Source organism: Pelophylax lessonae (genome assembly GCF_965119305.1).
Source record: "Pelophylax lessonae genome assembly, chromosome: 8".
NCBI lineage: Eukaryota > Metazoa > Chordata > Amphibia > Anura > Ranidae > Pelophylax > Pelophylax lessonae.
In genome coordinates this window covers 4,580,677-4,601,837 of record NC_138775.1, presented here as the reverse complement: position 1 = coordinate 4,601,837, position 21,161 = coordinate 4,580,677, and the positions used below count along the sequence as shown (strand labels likewise).

General features: G+C 41.9%; 1 protein-coding gene across 1 annotated transcript; it reads right to left on the bottom strand.

The window, feature by feature from the left end:
- Positions 1-9,526: 9,526 nt before the first annotated feature.
- Positions 9,527-18,014, bottom strand: LOC309561973 (olfactory receptor 1G1-like; the record flags this gene model as incomplete). Its single annotated transcript, XM_082266065.1, has 2 exons — positions 9,527-9,602; positions 17,149-18,014. The coding sequence occupies 2 exons, from the start codon at positions 18,012-18,014 to the stop codon at positions 9,527-9,529; spliced, it is 942 nt and encodes a 313-aa protein (XP_082122191.1).
- Between the last annotated feature and the right edge of the window lie 3,147 nt (positions 18,015-21,161).

Sequence of the window (21,161 nt, the reverse complement as noted above, 5' to 3'; positions counted from 1 at the left end):
TGGGGTGCAGTGAACTCAATCTTTGTGGGGTACAGTGAACACAATCTCATACTGAAGGTTTGAGGGTGCTGCCTGTTCCATACTCCCCCTACTCCTCATCTAGCCTTTTAGGGGTACAAACAATAGTAATTGGGGCCTAGTGTGGTTGTGTACGTGTGATATACATACACTTTTTTTGGATCATATTTTCTATTCCGCTATTTAATCAAAAACCTTTGGGGATCAGTTAAATTGGGGGATAGTCTGTGTTGGTACGTGTGAGAGAGATCCACCTTTCCAAGTTGTTGGGGTTCATCTCATACTTCTGAAGGTTTGAGGGTGCTGCCTGTTCCATACTCCCCCTACTCCTAGCCTTTTAGGGGTACAAACAATAGTAATTGGGGCCTAGTGTGGTTGTGTACGTGTGATATACATACACTTTTTTGGGATCATATTTTCTATTCCGCTATTTAATCAAAAACCTTTGGGGATCAGTTAAATTGGGGGATAGTCTGTGTTGGTACGTGTGAGAGAGATCCACCTTTCCAAGTTGTTGGGGTTCATCTCATACTTCTGAAGGTTTGAGGGTGCTGCCTGTTCCATACTCCCCCTACTCCTCATCTAGCCTTTTAGGGGTACAAACAATAGTAATTGGGGCCCAGTGTGGTTGTGTACGTGTGATATACATACACTTTTTTGGGATCATATTTTCTATTCCGCTATTTAATCAAAAACCTTTGGGGATCAGTTAAATTGGGGGATAGTCTGTGTCGGTACGTGTGAGAGAGATCCACCTTTCCAAGTTGTTGGGGTTCATCTCATACTTCTGAAGGTTTGAGGGTGCTGCCTGTTCCATACCCCCCCTACTCCTCATCTAGCCTTTTAGGGGTACAAACAATAGTAATTGGGGCCTAGTGTGGTTGTGTACGTGCGAGATACATACACTTTTTTTGATCATATTTCCTACTCCGCTATTCAATAAAAACCTTTGAGGATCAATTGAATTGCGGGATAGTCTGTGTCGGTACGTGTGAGAGAGATCCACCTTTCCAAGTTGTTGGGGTTCATCTCATACTTCTTAAGGTTTGAGGGTGCTGCCTGTTCCATACTCCCCCTACTCCTCATCTAGCCTTTTAGGGGTACAAACAATAGTAATTGGGGCCCAGTGTGGTTGTGTACGTGTGATATACATACACTTTTTTGGGATCATATTTTCTATTCCGCTATTTAATCAAAAACCTTTGGGGATCAGTTAAATTGGGGGATAGTCTGTGTCGGTACGTGTGAGAGAGATCCACCTTTCCAAGTTGTTGGGGTTCATCTCATACTTCTGAAGGTTTGAGGGTGCTGCCTGTTCCATACCCCCCCTACTCCTCATCTAGCCTTTTAGGGGTACAAACAATAGTAATTGGGGCCTAGTGTGGTTGTGTACGTGTGATATACATACACTTTTTTGGGATCATATTTTCTATTCCGCTATTTAATCAAAAACCTTTGGGGATCAGTTAAATTGGGGGATAGTCTGTGTTGGTACGTGTGAGAGAGATCCACCTTTCCAAGTTGTTGGGGTTCATCTCATACTTCTGAAGGTTTGAGGGTGCTGCCTGTTCCATACTCCCCCTACTCCTAGCCTTTTAGGGGTACAAACAATAGTAATTGGGGCCTAGTGTGGTTGTGTACGTGTGATATACATACACTTTTTTGGGATCATATTTTCTATTCCGCTATTTAATCAAAAACCTCTGGGGATCAGTTAAATTGGGGGATAGTCTGTGTTGGTACGTGTGAGAGAGATCCACCTTTCCAAGTTGTTGGGGTTCATCTCATACTTCTGAAGGTTTGAGGGTGCTGCCTGTTCCATACTCCCCCTACTCCTAGCCTTTTAGGGGTACAAACAATAGTAATTGGGGCCTAGTGTGGTTGTGTACGTGTGATATACATACACTTTTTTGGGATCATATTTTCTATTCCGCTATTTAATCAAAAACCTTTGGGGATCAGTTAAATTGGGGGATAGTCTGTGTTGGTACGTGTGAGAGAGATCCACCTTTCCAAGTTGTTGGGGTTCATCTCATACTTCTGAAGGTTTGAGGGTGCTGCCTGTTCCATACTCCCCCTACTCCTAGCCTTTTAGGGGTACAAACAATAGTAATTGGGGCCTAGTGTGGTTGTGTACGTGTGATATACATACACTTTTTTTGGATCATATTTTCTATTCCGCTATTTAATTAAAAACCTTTGGGGATCAGTTAAATTGGGGGATAGTCTGTGTTGGTACGTGTGAGAGAGATCCACCTTTCCAAGTTGTTGGGGTTCATCTCATACTTCTGAAGGTTTGAGGGTGCTGCCTGTTCCATACTCCCCCTACTCCTAGCCTTTTAGGGGTACAAACAATAGTAATTGGGGCCTAGTGTGGTTGTGTACGTGTGATATACATACACTTTTTTGGGATCATATTTTCTATTCCGCTATTTAATCAAAAACCTTTGGGGATCAGTTAAATTGGGGGATAGTCTGTGTTGGTACGTGTGAGAGAGATCCACCTTTCCAAGTTGTTGGGGTTCATCTCATACTTCTGAAGGTTTGAGGGTGCTGCCTGTTCCATACTCCCCCTACTCCTCATCTAGCCTTTTAGGGGTACAAACAATAGTAATTGGGGCCCAGTGTGGTTGTGTACGTGTGATATACATACACTTTTTTGGGATCATATTTTCTATTCCGCTATTTAATCAAAAACCTTTGGGGATCAGTTAAATTGGGGGATAGTCTGTGTCGGTACGTGTGAGAGAGATCCACCTTTCCAAGTTGTTGGGGTTCATCTCATACTTCTGAAGGTTTGAGGGTGCTGCCTGTTCCATACCCCCCCTACTCCTCATCTAGCCTTTTAGGGGTACAAACAATAGTAATTGGGGCCTAGTGTGGTTGTGTACGTGCGAGATACATACACTTTTTTTGATCATATTTCCTACTCCGCTATTCAATAAAAACCTTTGAGGATCAATTGAATTGCGGGATAGTCTGTGTCGGTACGTGTGAGAGAGATCCACCTTTCCAAGTTGTTGGGGTTCATCTCATACTTCTTAAGGTTTGAGGGTGCTGCCTGTTCCATACTCCCCCTACTCCTCATCTAGCCTTTTAGGGGTACAAACAATAGTAATTGGGGCCCAGTGTGGTTGTGTACGTGTGATATACATACACTTTTTTGGGATCATATTTTCTATTCCGCTATTTAATCAAAAACCTTTGGGGATCAGTTAAATTGGGGGATAGTCTGTGTCGGTACGTGTGAGAGAGATCCACCTTTCCAAGTTGTTGGGGTTCATCTCATACTTCTGAAGGTTTGAGGGTGCTGCCTGTTCCATACCCCCCCTACTCCTCATCTAGCCTTTTAGGGGTACAAACAATAGTAATTGGGGCCTAGTGTGGTTGTGTACGTGCGAGATACATACACTTTTTTTGATCATATTTCCTATTCCGCTATTCAATAAAAACCTTTGAGGATCAATTGAATTGCGTCATAGTCTGTGTCGGTACGTGTGAGAGAGATCCACCTTTCCAAGTTGTTGGGGTTCATCTCATACTTCTGAAGGTTTGAGGGTGCTGCCTGTTCCATACCCCCCCTACTCCTCATCTAGCCTTTTAGGGGTACAAACAATAGTAATTGGGGCCTAGTGTGGTTGTGTACGTGCGAGATACATACACTTTTTTTGATCATATTTCCTATTCCGCTATTCAATAAAAACCTTTGAGGATCAATTGAATTGCGGGATAGTCTGTGTCGGTACGTGTGAGAGAGATCCACCTTTCCAAGTTGTTGGGGTTCATCTCATACTTCTGAAGGTTTGAGGGTGCTGCCTGTTCCATACTCCCCCTACTCCTCATCTAGCCTTTTAGGGGTACAAACAATAGTAATTGGGGCCTAGTGTGGTTGTGTACGTGTGATATACATACACTTTTTTTGGATCATATTTTCTATTCCGCTATTTAATCAAAAACCTTTGGGGATCAGTTAAATTGGGGGATAGTCTGTGTTGGTACGTGTGAGAGAGATCCACCTTTCCAAGTTGTTGGGGTTCATCTCATACTTCTGAAGGTTTGAGGGTGCTGCCTGTTCCATACTCCCCCTACTCCTCATCTAGCCTTTTAGGGGTACAAACAATAGTAATTGGGGCCCAGTGTGGTTGTGTACGTGTGATATACATACACTTTTTTTGGATCATATTTTCTATTCCGCTATTTAATTTAACTGGGCCTCCATGCGAGACCTGTGTGCCTTGTTGCGCTGTTTTGAGTACTCCACCAACATGGCCAGTGGCAATGACGCCGTTCTCAGCTTAACTATCCCACTTCCATGCCTCCTTAAAAAAACAATTCGGGCGATGATGGAAGAGGATGTGGCACAGGATGAGGAGGAGGAGGAGGATGAAGAGGTAACATTTCCAAGGCTTTCAGGGCAGTCATTCGCAAGGGGCTCCGAGGGTGGGTTCCTGCACACGCAAACGCCAGGGACGCAATTGTCCAGCAGGGGCACAGTTCTGGAGGATGAGGAGGATGAGGAGGAGGAGGAGCTGGAGGAGGAGATGGAACCATGTTCACAGCAGGGTGGCACCCAGGCCAGCTCATGGCCATCACTGGTGCGTGGCTGGGGGGATACAGAGGACACGGACGATACACCTCCCACAGAGGACAGCCTTTCGTTGCCTCTGGGCAGCCTGGCACACATGAGCGATTACATGCTGCAGTGTCTCCACAACGACCGCCGAGTTGCCCACATTCTAACTTGTGCTGATTACTGGGTGGCCACGCTGCTGGATCCCCGTTACAAGGACAACGTACCGTCCTTAATTCACTCACTGGAGCGCGATCGCAAGATGCGCGAGTACAAGCGCACGCTGGTAGACGCCATGCTGCTGGCATTCCCATCTGACAGCGGGGCCACAGTGGAAGCACAAGGCAGAGGAGGAGGAGGAGGAGGTCGCCAACGCAACCAGGGCACCGCCAGCACCTCAGAAGGCAGGGTTAGCATGGCCGAAATGTGGAAAAGCTTTGTCAGCACGCCACAACAAACAGCAGCACCAGCAGCTCAGATGGAACGTCTTAGCAGGAGGCAGCATTTTACCAACATGGTGGAGCAGTATGTGTGCACACGCCTACATGTAGTGAATGACGGGTCTGCCCCCTTCAACTTCTGGGTCTCCAAATTGGGCACATGGCTTGAGCTTGCCCTTTACGCCTTGGAGGTGCTGGCGTGCCCTGCAGCCAGTGTATTATCTGAACGGGTATTTAGCACGGCTGGGGGCGTTATAACAGACAAGCGCAGCCGCCTGTCCAGAGACAATGTGGACAAGCTCACGTTCATTAAAATGAACCAGGCATGGATCCCACGGGACTTTTCCGTACCTTATGCAGAATAGGAATGGATACCGACCTTACCCACCCATTGTTCCATTTTTGCTCTTTCTCACTCTTTTGGGGTGTACCCTCATTTAAAATTTTTGAAAAGAAGCAGTGTTGGCTACCTCGTCCTCCTCCTCAGGGCCAGATTAATGTAGGGGCTATTGGAGCTGCAGCTCCAGGCCCCTACCTTTTATATAGGCCCCGGGTTGGCCATATTCACTGTTACCGCTCTTCTGTCACTTGTAAACACAGAAGTCTGGCTTCTATGCTCGCTTCCCCAGGCAGCACCCTCAGAACCTCCCCACACAGCGTGAAGGCCGGACAAGGAGGGACAGTTGGCGATGCATGGATGTGTTTATGGGCTTCAGAGACAGCATCCCATGTTGAATTAGGCATGCATGGCTGCACCCTTCCTCCTCTGGGTGCATGGCAAGGCACGGCCCTTAAGGCCCTTCAAAATCCTCAGCACCAAGCCCATGATGCTGTTAATCCGGCCCTGGTCCTCCTCCACCGCCGCTTCCACCTACACCGCCCATAGGTGTGCGCAGCCTATTGCATTAAGGTGTGCACCCCAAAGTTGAAATACACATGCATGTGTTTGCCAGCAGGGAGAGTAATGTATCGGGGCCATGTACCTGTAGGCAAGGAGAAATAGAGCAGAGCAGGTCCCAGGGAGATCTTTCCCATCTCCTCACTGGCAATGCTATGTGCCCTAGGTGATTAGGGTGTGCCCAGGCACACCCAGCACACCCTGTGCGCACGCCTATGTCACCGCTAGGCTTGTGACGGTATCAGATTTTCATGCTGCGATTAATTGATTAAGGTTTTGCCACGGTATACGGTATTATCACGGTATTCTATTATTAAATTTAAATTATTAAATTTCCACCTCACTTCAATTTCATTGCTGAATTTAGGGGCTTTGGTTCACTTATGCACATTATTATATAGTCAGTCAGTACAGACTCTGTGAACCAGGCCTAAAATAGGTCATCAAGCAGTGTCTGGCCTAACTGGTGATAACTGGTTCTGGCGCTCGGCTCCGATCCGATGGCCTGGTCATTAAGAGGGCAAATCCTTGTGGTCAAGAAGTGGTTAAACCTGAAGGAGGTGTTGTTTATAAATTACTTTACTATTGCTTTAGGCCTGGTTCACATGTATGCGGGTTGGTGGTTCACATTTGCACAGGCATAGCAGCCCATTGATTTGAATGGGCTGCTATGCCCTCATTTTCCGCAGAAAAAAGGTGCATGCAGCATTTTTTTAAAATTCAGTGGCCTTGAAATCCATCCTGCTTTTGCACCATGCGACTAACCTGCAGTTCCTGCTCTGGCAAGCTTTCTGCATTTTTTGTATACGTGGGCACGGCATTTAAAAATAAACAGTTTGCGTGTGCAGCAACGGCAGGTAAGTCGCATGGTGCAAAAGAAGGATGGATTTCATGGCCACTGCATTTTTTTAAATTCTGCATGCACCTTTTTTCAGCTGAAAACGCAGGCATAGCAGCTCAAGCCCATTCACATCAATGGGCTGCTATGCCTGTTCAAATGTGGGCCCCCAACCCGCATACATGTGAACCAGGCCTAAAGCAATAGTAAAGTCATTAATAGATAAAAACACCGGTCCTCCTGCAGGTTTAACCAATTAATGACTTTACTATTGCTTTAGGCCTGGTTCACATGTATGCGGGTTGGGGGCCCACATTTGCACAGGCATAGCAGCCCATTGATGTGAATGGGCTTGAGCTGCTATGCCTGCGTTTTCAGCTGAAAAAAGGTGCATGCAGAATTTAAAAAAATGCAGTGGCCATGAAATCCATCCTTCTTTTGCACCATGCGACTTACCTGCCGTTGCTGCACACGCAAACTGTTTATTTTTAAATGCCGTGCCCACGTATACAAAAAATGCAGAAAGCTTGCCAGAGCAGGAACTGCAGGTTAGTCGCATGGTGCAAAAGCAGGATGGATTTCAAGGCCACTGAATTTAAAAAAAATGCTGCATGCACCTTTTTTCTGCGGAAAATGAGGGCATAGCAGCCCGTTCAAATCAATGGGCTGCTATGCCTGTGCAAATGTGGGCCGCCAACCCGCATACATGTGAACCGCCAACCCGCATACATGTGAACCACCAACCCGCATACATGTGAACCAGGCCTAAAGCAATAGTAAAGTCATTAATAGATAAAAACACCGGTCCTCCTGCAGGTTTAACCACTTCTGGATCGCAAGGATTTGCCCCTTTAAAGACCAGGCCATCGGATCAGAGCGCCAGGACCAGTCATCACCAGGTAGGCCAGACACTGCTTGATGGCTATATAATAATGTAATGTGGGCTGCTAGGCGTGTGTGTGTGTATATATATATTTATTAGAGCTGCACGATTCTGGCCAAAATGAGAATCACGATTTTTTAGCTTGGAATAAAGATCACGATTCTCTCACGATTCTCTGTGTAACAAAAAAAAAAAAAATTGGGATAACTTTACTGTTACGTTTTTTTTTTTTTTTTTATTCATTAAAGTCTAATCATTGCGTTTGAAAGACTGCTGCGCAAATACAGTGTGACATAAAATATTACAACAATCGCCATTTTATTCTGTAGGGTCTCTGCTAAAAAAATATATAAAATGTTTGGGGGTTCTAAGTACTTTTCTAGCAAAAAAAAAACTGATTTTAACTTGCAAGCAGCAAGTGTCAGAAAAAGATCCAGTCTTTAAGAGGTTAAACTTCCTTTCTCCCTGGCAGAGGGAAGGAAAAGATACAAATGTAATCATTTTTGTTTATAGTTAGGAGACTTAATGCTGAAAGGTGTTAGCTGAGTGAGTGAATGAGTCATCCAGCTCACTGAAATGTATCAATTCACAAGTCAGGCAGACTTGACAGAGAAACTCGGTATTTTAAAAATGCCACAATAACAATACCGTGGCTATGCAATACCGCGATATATCGAATTACCGAAAACCGGCATATGTCTAGTCACCGCCACATCCACCACCACCTCAACCTCCCTCCTACTCCATATGGGCCTCGTCCTTCAGAGATGAAGAAGAACATTGTTTTATTTTTCTGTTTTTTTTTGTTGTTTTAAGTTATTTCCCTATCCACATTTGTTTGCAGAGCACTTGCCATGCTCTTAATTACGTTTTGCTGCCATTTGCAGCACTCTAGCCCTTTCCTTTGGTGTTTTAGAGCCATTTTAGTGCCTTAAAGTTCGGGTCCCCATTGACTTCAATGGGGTTCGGTGTCCGGGAAAAGTTCGGTAAAAGTCCGGGACACGGACCCGGACTTTTTTTTAAAGTTCGGCCGAACCCGTCGAACACGGACATCTAGGTGTTCGCTCAACCCTAGTTGTCAATGATCACCCATCAATCCATCGAAAAACAATATATTGGACTTGCTTATCAATAACCATACAGCTCTGGCATATATATAAAAAGTTATAAAAAGTTTCAAAGGAAGACCTCTACCCATGCCACATCCAAAATTCTAATAGGAAAAAAGGGGGTTGCAGGGACACACCCTGCTTGTACTGGACATTTAAAAAAAAAAACACACTTTTTTTTATCTTTTTGTACAGTTTGTGTACTTTACAATTTATTGCATTTCAAAATGTTGTAAAAAAAAAAAAAAAATTATAATTTTATGAAAATTTTCCTGGTCTCGTGTGATGCCATTAAAGTCCAGTACAAGCAGGGTGTGTCCCTGCAACCCCCTTTTTTTTCTCATATAAAAACATACACATATTTGGGGTCCCTGTACTTGGGATAAAAAGGAGAAAACAATTTAGTGAAAAAAATTGGGAATAATATTATTTTATGCAAAATATGTTGCTCATTATTCAAACTAAACATTCTTTTTTTTTTTTTCAATTTATCAGGTTTGTGCCATTTAAAGGCTTTATAGATGCAATTAAATCTTTGTAAAAAAAAAAAAAATATTACAATGGGCAAAATAGTCATTTTGAAGACAAGAAAAGCAAACTGAAACTGCTACATTTGGTCTGTGGGTTACAATGATCCCTGGTCATGCAAGGGTAAGGTCAAGTACGAGCCCCTGGCAGTTTTACATTTTATAAAGGTCATTACTGATATTTTCAGTCAACTGAAAATGGAACAGAAATACAAAAAGTGTCACCTTTTGCAATTATTATTTTCAGAATGATGCCTGGATTAACTTTAAGTGATAATAAGACTTCATAAGTGCCTCCATGAGATCTTTGTTCCTCAGGCTGTAGATCAGAGGATATAACAATGGGTTAGTGAGGGCAGATATGACTGAAAACATATTGCTGGAAGTAGGAATCAAATAAATAAAAAGTATGGAGCCATAAAAGATGGAGACTTCATAGGCTATAACAGTTTTTTAATGGATGGCCTGTTTGTGATTTTGAGTATCTTCATTTTTTACTGCTTTGCATAACCCAATATTTTTAGCCTAGAAATGTCTGGTAATAAATAATTCAACACAGTCTAATATTTTTTTTATTCATCATGTTTACCTAAGGCAAAACATTATTTTAAGGGCTCAACAAGCAAACACAAGGGCGCACCGGCCTAGTGTATTATCCTTTGAAAGGTTTATTTAAAATAAAAGTTAAAATATTCACAAACGAGTTCTTGATAAAAACATATCACACAAGGAACGCAGTCCTCAGCATTGAGATCCATTATTTTAGTGTTGGACAGACTGGAGAGAGATTAGAACACTTGTTGGGTTTTTATTGCTGTTGTGCCGCCATTAGGGAGATTCACCCTCTCTAGTTTTCACCCTCTCTGTTTGTCCTGTTTATCTTTATCATCAAAAGTGAAATTTAAAGAACTTGATCCTCAAAATAGAACTAAAACTTTATTTTAATTTTTGAGAAGGATTAGAACACCTGTTGGGTTTTTTATTTCTTTCTGTGCCACTGTAAGAAAGATTCACCCCCTCCAGTTGTCACCTTCTTTAATTGTCACCGTTATCATCAAAAGTGAAATTAAAAGAAAATCACATATTTTGGGTTTTCCCCAAAAAAAAGTATTAGAGGGGAAACCTTCCAAACGGGACACTAGCTCTGGTGAACTAGGAGGCCCCAATGGATTCCTTTACCTTGCAGGAATTTTCTCTCATTTTCAGTTTTGGCTATGGGAGAGGAAGTGAAGGTAAATCTCCCAAATGGGACACAGATGGCAAACCCCCCCCCCCCCCCAAAAAAAAATACTGGAAGTGGTTATAACCCTCACTTACAAAATCAAAATAGTTTTGCCTATAGTTCTACTTGAATGGTTACAGGTCCATTTGTGTAATAGGTAAAGAGGCAGCTAAATGATGATGCATTTTGCAATTTGGGCCCTTAAAATATAAAAAAAAACGTAAACATAAAAATGTTATGATAGTGTCTCTTTAATATTGTATCCAATGTGTTGTCAATGATAGCCCGTCAACCCATTAACAACAATATATTGGACCTTTGCTGCATATATATATCTATATATAGAGATAGATAGATAGATAGATAGATAGATAGATAGATAGATAGATAGATAGATAGATAGATAGATAGATAGATAGATAGATAGATAGATAGATAGATAGATAGATAGATAGATAGATAGATAGATAGATAGATAGATAGATAGATAGATAGATAGATAGATAGATAGATAGATAGATAGATAGATAGATAGATATACTGTATTTAAATGACTCATATTTGGGAACCCTGTACTTGGAAAAAAGAAGGAGAAAATAGATTAGAAAAATGATTGGGAATAGTATTGTTTTATGCAAAATATGTTGCTCATTAATCAAACTAAAACACATTTAATTTTCACATTTTTTTTTATTTGTCAGTAAAAAAAAAAAAAACTTCTTGCCACTTAACCACTTACTGCATACTGACGTAGGGCTACGTTGGTAAACTTTGCGGTGTTATACCAAGATGATGCCTCTAGCTAGAGGTATCATCCCGGTACCGTGGTTTAGAGCCGACGGTTGGCTTTCCGTCGGTATCGACCGATGCGGCTACCCGGGGGGGCGGGAGGGGACGCCCCCCCCCCCTCCCGCCGCCTTCCGTGGCTTTTACCGGGGCTCCCGTCCCACCGGGAGCCCCGAGCACCCAGCCGGCATGTCCGCCGGCTGGATGAAGTCCCGATCAAAGCCAGAAACGGCTTTGATCGGGTCTCCGATGACGTAACCCGGAGGCGGCGTCCATGACGTCACGTCCGGGTTACTGTGCTGCAAAAGGCGGCAAATTTGAAAAACGGCTGTATGCAAAAATGCAGTTTTCGGCGTTTTGCATACAGGGAAGTGTAGTGGAGGGGTTTGGGGTCTTTTAGACCCTCGATCCCTCCATAAAGTGTACCTGTCACTGCATATTGGTGTCACAAGGGATGTTTACATTGCTTGTGACAGCAATAAAAGTGATCAGATTTTTTTTTAAAAAACTTTAATAAAGTAAAAAAAATAAATAAAATAAATGGGAAAAAAAAAATAAAAAATGTAGCCACCCCCGTCACCGTTAGCTCGCGCACAAAAAAAAACGTATACGGAAGTCGAGCCGCAAATGAAATCGCTGTTCAAACCACACATGTGAGGTATCGCCGCGATCGCCAGAGCGTGAGCAATAATTTAAAAAAAAGAGCTACACTCTAACTCTAAACCGGTAACCGTTAAATAAATTTAAAGCATCGCAGATTGAGATCTCTATTGACCGTAGTTTGTCGCCATCCCATGGGGGGGCGCAATTTTAAACCGTAACATGTTGGGTATCTATTTACTCAGCGTGACATCATCTTTCACAATATACAAAAAAGATGGGCTAACTTTACTGTTTAGTATTTTTTAAATGCAGTGAAATGTGATTTTTCAAAATTTTTCCAAAAAAATGGCGCTTTAAAGACCGCTGCGCAAATACCGCGTGACAAAAAATATTGCAATGACCGACATTTTATTCTCCAGAGTCTTTGCTAAAAAAATATATATAATGTTTGGGGGTTCTAAGTAGTTTTCTAGGAAAAAATACTGGTTTTAACGCGTGAACAAAAAGTGTCCGAAATAGGGCTGGGGCTTAAGTGGTTAAAGGCCTTATAGATTCATAAAAATATATGTAAAAAATAATGGTAAGAAAAAAAGTCACAGAGTTTTTTGAGGTTAACCAAACTATACCGAAACTGCTACAGTGGGGGGGATTAGTATTCGATCCCATGTAGATTATGTACGTTTGCCCACTTACAAAAAAATGAAGATTCTATAATTTTTTTTATCATAGGTGTATTTAATATGATAGAGACAGAATAGCAACCAAAAATCCAGAAAAAGCACATACAACAAATGCTATAAATGAAGTTGCAGTTCAGTGAGTGAAATAATTATTTGATCCCCAAGCAAAACATGGCTTAGTAGTTGGTGGAGAAACTCTTGTTGGAAGCACAGAGGTCAGACGTTTCTTGTAGTTGGTGACCAGGTTTGCACACATCTCAGGAGGGATTTTGGTCCACTCTTCTTTACAGATCTTCTCAAATTCATTAGGGTTTCTTGGCTGTCACTTGGAAACTCGAAGTTTCATCTCCCCTTCATAAATTTCCAATAAGATTAGGGTCTGGAGACAAGGCCGCTCCATGACATTAATGTGCTTCTTTTTGAGCCACACCTTTGTTGCCTTGGTGATATGTTTTGGGTCATTGTCATGGTGGAAGACCCATCCATGACCCATCTTCTGGCTGAGGGATGAAGGTTCTCATCCAATATTTTACAATACATGGTCCAGTACATTGGCCCCTCAATGCAGCAGAGTCAGCCTGTACCTTTATCAGAGAAACAGCCCCAAAGCATAATGTTTCCACCTCTGTGCTTGACTGGTGGGATGATGTTCTTAGGGTCATATTCAGAATTTTTACTTCCTCCAAACATGATGAGTTGATTTAATGCCAAAGAGCTCAATTTTGGTCTCATCTGACCACAGCACTTTCTCCCAATCCTTCTCTAAATCATTTAGATGTTCATTGGCATGGCTGTACATGTGTCTTCTTGAGGAGGGGGACTCGCTGTGTTTGGAGGAAGAAAAATGCTGACTATGAACCTAAGAACACCGTCCCTACAGTCACCTTCCCTACAGTCACCATCCCTACAGTCACCTTCTCTACAGTCACCATCCCTACAGTCACCTTCCCTACAGTCACCTTCCCTACAGTCACCGTCCCTACAGTCACCGTCCCTACAGTCACCTTCCCTACAGTCACCGTCCCTACAGTCACCATCCCTACAGTCACCATCCCTACAGTCACCTTCTCTAAAGTCACCATCCCTACAGTCACCTTCCCTACAGTCACCTTCCCTACAGTCACCATCCCTACAGTCACCTTCCCTACAGTCACCGTCCCTACAGTCACCGTCCCTACAGTCACCTTCCCTACAGTCACCGTCCCTACAGTCACCATCCCTACAGTCACCTTCCCTACAGTCACCGTCCCTACAGTCACCATCCCTACAGTCACCTTCCCTACAGTCACCGTCCCTACAGTCACCATCCCTACAGTCACCATCCCTACAGTCACCTTCTCTACAGTCACCATCCCTACAGTCACCTTCCCTACAGTCACCATCCCTACAGTCACCTTCCCTACAGTCACCTTCCCTACAGTCACCATCCCTACAGTCACCTTCCCTACAGTCACCTTCCCTACAGTAAAACACAGAGGTGGAAACATGATGCTTTGTGTCTGTTTCTCTGCTAAAAGTACAGGCTGACTTTGCCGCATTGAGTGGTCCAATGGACGGGGCCCATGTATTGTAAAATATTGGATGAGAATCTTCTTCCCTCAGCCAGAACACTGAACATGAAGAGAAGAGGGAAGCGCCTCTTGAGTGTGGTAAAAATAGATTTTAATACAAAGCAATGTAGTAACTTACATGTGGGTAAGCATGTCAGTGCATAACGCTCCGAGGGCGGCTGCTGGTGATTGCATCCAAGTGTCCAGGCATAAGCTTGATGTCCGGGAACTGAAGGAGACCCGCTCTAGCCTTCCGGATATGCCATGCAGCGATGGAGACTGGTGCCAGCACTGACATGCTTACCCACATGTAAGTTACTACTTTGTTTTGTATAAAAATCTACTTTTACCACACTCAAGAGGCGTTTCCCTCTTCTCTTTATCTACTGCTCAGAGTCGACTTCACTCTTATGGACAGCAGCCCTGAGTGCCCTGTGACCCATCCATCCATCCATCCCTGGATCAACCCTGTGTCTGCTTATCCCCCATCGGATTCCAGGTCATTTTATCTCCCTTTTCATCCTCAGAGACTTGCACACAGACTTATAATTCCCACCTTGTGCTAGCGTCATCACAGCCTATTAGCAATACGCTGATTATTGTCCTGGTTATCCACCTAGGACATACTATTTCACCCTGCATTGTAACTGTTATCTCCCTGCATAATCTATGAGCGCCATAGTACCACAATAATTTTAAGAACACTGAAGATGGGTCATGGATGGGTCTTCCAGCATGACAATGACCCAAAACATATCGCCAAGGCAACAAAGGAGTGGCTCAAAAAGAAGCACAATAAAGGTCATGGAGTGGCCTAGCCAGTCTCCAGACCTTCATTCTACAGAAAATTTATGGAGGGAGCTGAAACTTTGATTTGCCAAGAGACAGCCAAGAAACCTTAAGGATTTAGAGAAGATCTGTAAAGAAGAGTGGACCAAAATCTCTCCTGGGATGTGTGCAAACCTGGTCACCAACTACAAGAAACGTCTGACCTCTGTGCTTCCAACTACAAGAAACGTCTGACCTCTGTGCTTCCAACTACAAGAAACGTCTGACCTCTGTGCTTCCAACTACAAGAAACGTCTGACCTCTGTGCTCCCATCTACAAGAAACGTCTGACCTCTGTGCTTCCATCTACAAGAAACGTCTGACCTCTGTGCTTCCCAACTACAAGAAACGTCTGACCTCTGTGCTTCCCATCTACAAGAAACGTCTGACCTCTGTGCTTCCATCTACAAGAAACGTCTGACCTCTGTGCTCCCATCTACAAGAAACGTCTGACCTCTGTGCTTCCCAACTACAAGAAACGTCTGACCTCTGTGCTTCCAACTACAAGAAACGTCTGACCTCTGTGCTTCCCAACTACAAGAAACGTCTGACCTCTGTGCTTCCAACTACAAGAAACGTCTGACCTCTGTACTTCCAACTACAAGAAACGTCTGACCTCTGTGCTTCCCAACTACAAGAAACGTCTGACCTCTGTGCTTCCAACTACAAGAAACGTCTGACCTCTGTGCTTCCATCTACAAGAAACGTCTGACCTCTGTGCTTCCAACAAGGGTTTCTCCCCCAACTACTAAGTCATGTTTTGCTTGGGGATCAAATACGTCTTTTACTCACTGAACTGCAACTCCATTTATAACATTTGTTTTATGGATTTTTGGGTTTTGTTTTTTTCCTGATTTTTGGTTGATATCCAGTCTCTATCATATAAAATACATCTATGATAACAATTATACACCCGCCATTTCTTTGTAAGTGGGCAAACTTACACAATCTGCAGGGGATTAAATACTTATTTCCCCCACTGTATATTTGGTCTGTGGGTTACAACGACTCCTGGTCATACAAGTGTAAGTACAACTATGAGCCCCTGACATGTTTATATTTTATGAAAGACGGTACTGAAATTATTTTTATTCATTATTCAATCTAAAACTACATTTTTTTCAAATGTTTTCCATTTGTCAACTTTGTGCCGGTGAAAAGCCTTATAGATAAAAAAAAAAAAAAATGTTGTTAAAAATGATATGCAATATTCTCTAACCTTGTATTCCTTTACTACATTAATAAAATTGTTTGGAATTAAAAAGGATGATAGGCAAAATAGTAATTTTTGAGGAATTGCAAAGCATCCTGAATCTGTTACATTTGGTCTTTGGGTTACAATGCCCCCTGGTCATGCAAGGGTAAGCAGGGCCGATGTAAGGATTTTTGTCTAAACAGGCGAAGGTGCATTTTGCCTAATTCTGCCTAAGCCCCTTTATGCTGATTCTGGCCCTGAGGGTAAGTAAAGCTATGAGCCCCTGACATCTATACATTTTATAAATTACATTAATTAAAATTTTAGCCAACTGAAAACGGCCCAGAAATAAAAAAAAAAATAAAAAATAAAGTTCACAATGATGTTTTCAGTGTGGTGCCTTCATTAAACTTAAAGCGGAGTTCCACCCTAAAAAAAAAAAAACTTTGCAGCATCAGGTAGAGTAAAAAAAACAGAAAAAGAATTGGATAGTTAATAATTATTTTTTTGTTTCTCTTACCTTGTTTTTAATGAAAATTAACTTACCTTCCTTCCTCTTCCTCCTTATGCGGCCGCAGGCCCCCGACGTCACTTCCTCCTTTGCATTGCATCCTGGGAGATGAGCGTCATCAATCCCAGGATGCAATGGCAATGGCCGCTACTCTGATTGCCGATCGCAATCTACAGTGCATGCGCGAGATTGAGATCAGCATTCTGGATAGCTGAAACCAGGAAGAAGGACACAGCGGGGGACACAGCGGCTTCAGATGCCCAAAACGGAGATGGCCGCGCTCTTCAATCAATTTTTTTTTTAAAGGTAAGATTTTATCTATATTAATTTACTGTACACTACTGTAATGGGGGGTTAGTGTTAGTGTAATTGGGGTTAGCTTAGGATTTGGGGGGTATTTTTAGCTAAAAAAAAGTGTATGTGGCCGAAACTCCGCTTTAAGTGATGATAACCCCTCAGAAGTGCCTCCATAAGGTCCTTGTTCCTCAGGCTGTAGATCAGAGGATTCAGCAATGGGTTAATGAGGGCAGATATGACTGTAAACAGTTTGTTTAAATTGACCATATTAGTGGAAGTAGGAACAAAGTAAATAATAATGAAGCAGCCATAAAAGATAAAGACCACGGTGAGGTGTGAGGTGCAGGTGGAGAATGCTTTTATCTTTCCAGTCTTGCTACGGATACTAAGGATGGTACTGAAAATATAGACATAGGGAAGGAAGGTCAGAAGAAAGGCTCCCAATCCAAGACCACCGCCTGCTACAAATACGACCACCGTGTTTATGAAGGGGACAGTACATGTAATTTGATATAAGTGTGGAAGATCACAGAAGAAGTTGTGGATGGAAGCTGTCCTGCAGAAGGACAACCTGAGCGAAAATAAAGTATGAACTAAAGAGACAGAACATCCTACAACCCAGGCCAAAGAGGACATCTGAATACAGACTCTCCAAGACATAATTAGTTTGTAATGTAGGGGGTGGCAGATGGCAATGTAGCGGTCGTAGGACATAGCTGACAGCAAGAAAACTTCTGAGCAAGCAAAGGAGAGATAGAAAAAGATTTGGGCTATACAGGCAGGAATGAATATTGATCGGCTTTTTGTGATCAAATCAAAGAGCATCCTTGGTGCGGTCACTGATGAATAGGACATGTCCAGAAAGGCCAAGTTTGCAAGAAAAAAATACATTGGGTTGTGCAGATTGTAGTCAGTGAGGACCAAGAAAAAAATAAGAAGGTTTGAGATAAGAGTCATCAGATAGATCAGAAGGAAGAGCACAAAAAGCCCATTCATGGTCAGTGGATGGTCTGATAGACCCACAAGAGTAAAGGAGGAAATCTCTGTCTTATTCCTCATATTATTCATTTTTTTCTTTGTTTAAATTCATCGCTATAATACGGTGATAAAATGAAGGATCTGAGGAATTAATCATTGGAAGACATGTCCGGTGTGCCTACACATTACACTCCGGTTTACATGTAGACATCTTTACCAGCGAATGATTTATTCTTATATAAAATGTTGGCATTCCCTCAGGACGGTCTGCTGTGTTGTAAGAACACAAAGCTGAAAGTCTCATTAAAAATCTCTAAAGACATAATTTATAACACCTCTGTGACTTGAGAATCCTCTTAATATAATTTTGTACAGTTATAAACATTTGAATTGTAAATAAAATCCACTGAAATTGTTTTAATCTTTTTTCCACCCTTTTAAAGTTCAATATTTCTTTATTAAGAATTTCTCATCAAATACAAAACACTTTGGGAGCCCTTTTTCTATAATTGAGAAAAGTCTTAAAATATTTAATTTAAAATCCACTAAAAGGCTTTTTTTTTTTTAATATTTTCGTCACCTATTTTAATTATTGGCTAGTAGACAGAGTGACCTAAAACACTACAAAAGAAAATTATAAATCAAAGTTCCAAAATTATTCAAAATGCACCCGCGCCTGGATAATAGTGTAGAACAGCAACGCACGCAATTTGTTGATAAACAAATTTAAAAAAAAAACAACATTAAATAAAGTGAAGACCCTAAGAGCCCATTCACATTAGCGCGACTTGTCAGGCGACTTGTCAGCGTGACAAGTCGCGTTCGGTCACGGTCCATTGAGTAGTACAGGACCCGTTCTAATAGGAGCGACACAAGTCGCTCCGACTTAGAAAAAGGGTCCTGTACTACTTTGGGGCGACCTGGGAGCGACTTGCATTGACTTCCATTATGTAAAGTCTCTGCAAGTCGCGCCGAAGTCACGGTGCACAGCGGTGCACGCGACTTCACAGGTCGCCCCCCGAAGTTGTGTCGCCTCAATGTGAATGGGAGTTAAGACGTAATACTATCATTAGTAAACATTTAAAGCATGAAAAGTCCCAGTATAAAGTTCAAGAAAGGCTTTAGGCACCTCAAATGTGCCAAAGAAAAACACATGTGAATATAAGCCGTCCACACGTCACATGTGAGTACACAGAGGGATTGATTTACTAAAATTGAAAAGTGCAAAATCTGGTGCAGCTCTGTATAGAGACCAATCAGCTTCCAGGGTTTTTGTCAAAGCTTAATTGAACAGGCTGAGGTTAAAAGCTGATTGGCTACCGTGCACAGCTGCACCAGATTCTGCACTCTCCAGTTTTAGTAAATAAACCCCAAAGCCTCTTACCAGCACACATTGACCATTAACCTCCCAGGCGGTATGATTCTGTCAGGAATTCTGTACCAAAAGCGGTACAATTTTTTGCATGGAAATTTGGCGTTATGTATTATAGGCCTACAATTCTTAGTAATTACTGACTTAAACCTGACCAAAACAAGACTCTAGTAGACATCCCAGATGTGATAAATTTGAAACACAAACGCATGAATTATAATCTAATCAATAATATAATTTTATTATATAATATATATATATATATATGTGTGTGTGTGTATATATATATATACATATATACATACATATATATATATATATATATATATATATATATATATATATATATATATATATATATATATATATATTATATATAAATGTTATGTGTTTGTGTTTTGTGCAACGTTTGAATTTCCCTCCCAGTTCCGCTCCCATGCAGCATTGCTGCTGCAGGGAACGGAACCAGGAAGTCATCATACCGACGGACGAGCGGCGGGGATCTCGGCTGGCGGTCACAGCAATGAGAGATCATCGCTGGATCGCCAGGAGAAGGTAAGGGACAGCGCTGCACTCTCTGCACATCCACCCTGAGCGTGACTCGGGGATACCGATCCTAGCATAGAAAATCCACCCCGAGTCACTCTCGGGGATACCGCTAAGGGGGTTAACTTATGGAGGGGTCAAATAACTATAAAGTAAAAAGTTGCCACGCTAAATAAGTGATAATCCAAAAATAACTTTTTCTTAAAACAATAGTCCATATAGTGCTCAAACAGTTAAAAAAAGAATAACGAGCAAACAGAAAAAGAAGTCCTTGAGTGTCCAAAGAAAGTGAGTATTTATCCACTTTACCACCGGAGGATTTTCCAGGCCACTTTTTGCGATTCGGCACTGTGCAAATTTAACTGACAATTGTGCAGTCATGCAACGCCGTACCCAAACAAAATTTACGTCCTTTTTTTCCCCACAAACAAAGCTTTCTTTTGGTGGTATTTTATCATCTCTGCGCTTTTCATTTTTTTGCGATATTAATAAAAAATTGCGACAATTTTGAAAAAATAACAATATTTTTCTACTTTGACAGTTAAAAATATCCAATATATTCAATGTTTGTCATATATTTAGGCCAAAATGTATTTAGCTACATGTCTTTGACAAAAAAATTCTCAATGAGCGTATTTTTAACCGCTTTAAGATTGGAAGATTTTACCCCATTCCTGACCAGGCCATATTTTGCGATTCGGCACTGCATTACTTTAACGGACAATTGCGCAGTCCTGCAATGCTGTACCCAAATTAAATTGACGTCCTTTTTTTTCCACAAATAGAGCTTTCTTTTGGTGGTATTTGATCACCTGTGCGATTTTTACTTTTTGCGCTATAAACAAAAAAAGAGCGACAATTTTGAAAAAATAACAATATTTTTCACATTTTTTTTTATATGAAATTCCCCCCCCAAAAAATGTAAAAATCAAAATTGAACATTTTAGGCCAATTTGTTTTCTGCTACATATTTTTGTAAAAAAAAAAAATTGCAATAAGCGTATTTTGATTGGTTTGTGCAAAAGTTATCGCAGCTACTAATTATGGGAAATTTATGTCATTTTTATTGTTTTTTTTTAACTAGTAATGGCGGCGATCTGCAATTTTTTTTGCGGGACTGCGACATTGTGGCGGACAGATCGGACCCTTGACTGACATTTTTGACACTTTTGGGGGTACCAGTGACATTACTACAGTAATCAGTGCTATAAATATGCACTGTTACTGTAAAAATGACACTGGCAGGGAAGAGGGTTAACTTTTATTGGTGATCAAGGGGTTAAATGTATGCCTGGTGCTTACTGACGTGT